Source organism: Camelus bactrianus, chromosome X (assembly GCF_048773025.1).
Source record: "Camelus bactrianus isolate YW-2024 breed Bactrian camel chromosome X, ASM4877302v1, whole genome shotgun sequence".
Taxonomy (NCBI): domain Eukaryota; kingdom Metazoa; phylum Chordata; class Mammalia; order Artiodactyla; family Camelidae; genus Camelus; species Camelus bactrianus.
Window position 1 is genome coordinate 87,129,393 of NC_133575.1, and position 3,668 is coordinate 87,133,060.

At 47.8% G+C, this 3,668-nt stretch overlaps 1 protein-coding gene across 1 annotated transcript; it reads right to left on the reverse strand.

Annotated features, from left to right (window-relative positions):
- Positions 1 to 260: 260 nt before the first annotated feature.
- On the reverse strand, positions 261 to 3,444 carry GPRASP2 (G protein-coupled receptor associated sorting protein 2). Its single transcript, XM_010954962.3, has one exon. The coding sequence runs from the start codon at positions 3,174 to 3,176 to the stop codon at positions 600 to 602; it is 2,577 nt and encodes an 858-aa protein (XP_010953264.1). The 5' UTR covers positions 3,177 to 3,444; the 3' UTR covers positions 261 to 599.
- Between the last annotated feature and the right edge of the window lie 224 nt (positions 3,445 to 3,668).

Sequence of the window (3,668 nt, forward strand, 5' to 3'; positions counted from 1 at the left end):
CCTTCATACCACCACTGCTCATTTCCAAGAATGACCTACTGGGTTGTCTTATCCTACTTTTCAGTGGCCAATTTAAGCGGGTCCCACTTCTCTGATGCATTCCTCAAATACCACAGCCCACAGAAATCCCTTCCTTCTTGAGCTCCAGGAATGGGATTTTTCCAATGAGGGTCTATTTGTCATACTACTAATTATCTATGTTTGTAAGTGTGCCCATGTACCTACACCTGGATTTTAAACTGAAGAAGGGTCACTTTGGCCAATTTTCACATAGAACTTTATTGAAAACACAGACTCGAATAGAGAACCATATGTTTAAACAACAAATAGCAGGGTAGCTTACACACACGGCTCAGTTCATTGAAAGCTCAATACTGAAAATACTGCAATCTGGACAGCAAGACAAATATCAACAAATTTTTTTCAGCACTAATAGTCATTTGGCATCCACAAAATGATCCAGCTCAAATCAAGAATTGGACAACGTTAACATCAGCGTTAAAAACATAAGTTACAACATAAAACCAGACTGAAAACCAAAGCACTACTCAGGGCTCTTTGGGAACATAAGGCTGATCAGAGGCAGGTGGTTAATCCTATTAGCTTTTTGGTCCCTCAGGATCATTCTGATTGTCTAGTTGGACTTGCAGTTCCTCAGCTAACTTCTCAAACTCGTGGAATGCAGAAATAAGCGGCTCAAGACTGAAATCATCATCAATTAAGGACATTGTTCCACTTTTTATAATATTACTGATATTCTGAAACATTTTAATAACAATCTGAATGTTATCGTTTGTCTCTTCTATGTTAAAGAGCCCCACAAATATTGATAGAGCTTTGGCACTGAATAGTTTTTTTGCCACCATAGGATTTTCAGACAAATTCAATAGCATTTTCAGAACATGAAACTTTGTTCTTGCATTGCCTGTAGTTAATAAGGAGAGAAACCCAGACATATAATTGGCAACCAGTGTGTGATAGTCAGTAGTTGTAGTAAGGTGTCTAAGCATCCTTAATCCAAGCAGCTGCTCAGGGGAACCCATGCTATGAGCAAGGGTTTCTTCACACACTTGACATACGAATGTCTCAATCATGTTCAGATTTGGATAAGGTGGAGCCATGTGAATCATATTTTCCAAAAAACTTGTCCTAACACGGGAGGAGGGATAATTGAGCAAGGTTTCAATAAGTGAGACAACACCTGAATCACGAATGAAATCGCGGGTAAATTGAGAAGCACTCCTCATACCCATTGCAATTTTAGATATTTCATGAATAAAAGGATCTCGAATTTTGTCCATTAACAGAAGGAGTTCTTCAAACTCTTCAGGACCAATTTTAAGCTCACATTGTATGCAGCTGCAGGACCAATTCTCAGGCTCTGCACTCTCCTTGGCCTTAAGATGCTCTCGAATTTCCCTGACTGACCGGTAGGACGGATCATAGTGAAATGGGAACTCAGGGTCAGGCTGATCAGGCTGCAGCAAAGACTCCTGGTCTTCCCCTTCTGGGGTAACCTCCACAATCTTGGGCTTTCCCTCAAACATTTCAGAGTACACAGATGCTACTGCTTCTTCAGGAATTCTAAATGGGCTTGGGGATGGGAAGCCAACCCCATGACAAAGACCAGGTTTGAATTCAACAGTAACCTCATCCCAGGTTTGGGGCCTGGATGATACATTAACTTCCTCCTCAGCTGAATCTCTGAACCTGGGAGCAGCCTTGTACACGGGACGGGGATTTAAGTCAAAGCAGGCCTCATCCCTGTCCCAGAACCAGGACCCAAATATGGCCTCTTCTTCAGACTCTGGCCTGGCCTCTTCTCTGGCCACAGCTCCCAAACTGGACTTATCCTCTGTCCAGAACAAGGATCCACCAATGGCCCCCTCCTCAGCCCCTGGCTCGGATTCACAGATAGCCGTAGCCCCAGCCTCCATACCGGCCTCTTTCTCTGCCCAGAACCAGGACCCAATAATGACGTCTTCCTCACATCTGGACTCTTGTTTGGCCCTATCACTGTTGTTAACATCATTCTGGGCCCTGGGCTTCAAGATAGTATTAGGCTCTTCCTTGTCTCTGGGCCTGAATCTACTATTGGCCTCTTCTCCAGGCAAAAACCAAGACTCCTTATAGTACTCATCTTCAGACTCAGATTCAAAAAAGTCCTCTCTCTTTGTCCGGAGCTTGGACCTGATATTTGCCTCATCCCTGACTCTGGGCCTGAACAAGTTATTGGTATTTTCTCCAGCCCACAAGCAGAATGGGTTGCCAGACTCTTCCTCAGACCCAGACCAGGAATCAATATAGGGATCTTGCTTGGATCTGGGCTTGGATCTGGGATTAGGCTGATGCTTGGCCCTATGCCTGGACCTGGTATTGGCCTCTTCTCTGGGCCATGATCTGATACTGGCCTCTTCTCCAGACCAGAAAGAAGACATTGTAGAGGTCTCATCTGCTGACCAGAATCCAGACTCATTAGAGGCCTCCTCTCTGGCCCTGGGCCTGGGATAGCACCAAGACCCTGTATTAGTCTCCTCCCCTGATCCGAACCAGGGTTGGATTCCTGTCTGAACCTGGGAGCCAGGAAAGGTCTCAGTCTCCACACCGACCAATTCCCTATCCACAGGTAGGCCCATAGGTTTAGCAACTGACCCAGACTCAGAACTGACCAGTGGCCAGGCTACCGCATTGTTCTGGGACACGCTCTCTGTTTGGGACATGGCCTCAGCCCCAAACTCAGTCTGGGCCCAAGCCTGGGCTTCATCCTTGGGCCTTGTCCCTGGGATTGCCTTGGCTTCAGTCTTAGGACGTGCCCCACCTACTGCTCTGGCCTCAGTTTTGGGCCTCGCTCCTGCCACCACTTGGGATTCAGTTTTGGGCCTTGCCCCGGCCATTGCCTGGGACTCAGTTTTGGGTCTTGCCCCGGCCATTGCCTGGGACTCAGTTTTGGGTCTTGCCCCAGCCATAGCCTTGGACTCAGTTTTGGGCCTTGCCCCAGCCACAGACTTGGACTCAGTTTTGGGCCTTGCCCCAGGCATTGCCTGGGCCTGGGTCCTAACTTTAGGTCTGACCACCATTGGGACTTCATTCTCTCTCTCAGCTCCACCCCCAACCTCTTCTCCAGGCTTCTTTTCACGCTTGGCCTGGGCGCTAGGCTCAACCTCAGCCCCAGTCATAGTACAAGTTACAAGGGAGGCCCCGTTAAACACTCCTATCCCAGTCTCAGTCTCTACCACAGATCTGTCACAGTACTGGATCTTCACACTCTAATCTTTCGATGATTCAGGTGATACAGTTGGAAACAAAAGTTAGTCAATCACCAGTCCAGCAGGCAGTCAGCCTCCTTCCCAAGCCCAGCCTCAGCCAATATTGCAGACAGAGAGAAGAGGAAGCACAAGCAAGCTGGGGGAAGATGGATGGCTCCCGGGTGGGTGCAGACCTGTTGAGGGTGGTGGTCAGCCCCAAATCCCACACCACAAGAGCTGCCACTGGAGATCAATCTAGGAAGAGAGAATGACATGGGGCTTTGAGTCTCTTCCAATTGTGTCGCTCCACGCAAACACACACAGAGAGACTGGACCTTTAATGCTTAGTGGGACAGTTAGGTTATCAGGTCTCTCTGCCACCCTCATTTTGCGCACACCCTTTACTCCCAGAGCTGCCACACT

Bases quoted from the DNA above. Each gene is read 5' to 3' on its own strand.
- GPRASP2 (XM_010954962.3), bottom strand. From the start codon at position 3,176: ATGACTGGGGCTGAGGTTGAGCCTAGCGCCCAGGCCAAGCGTGAAAAG.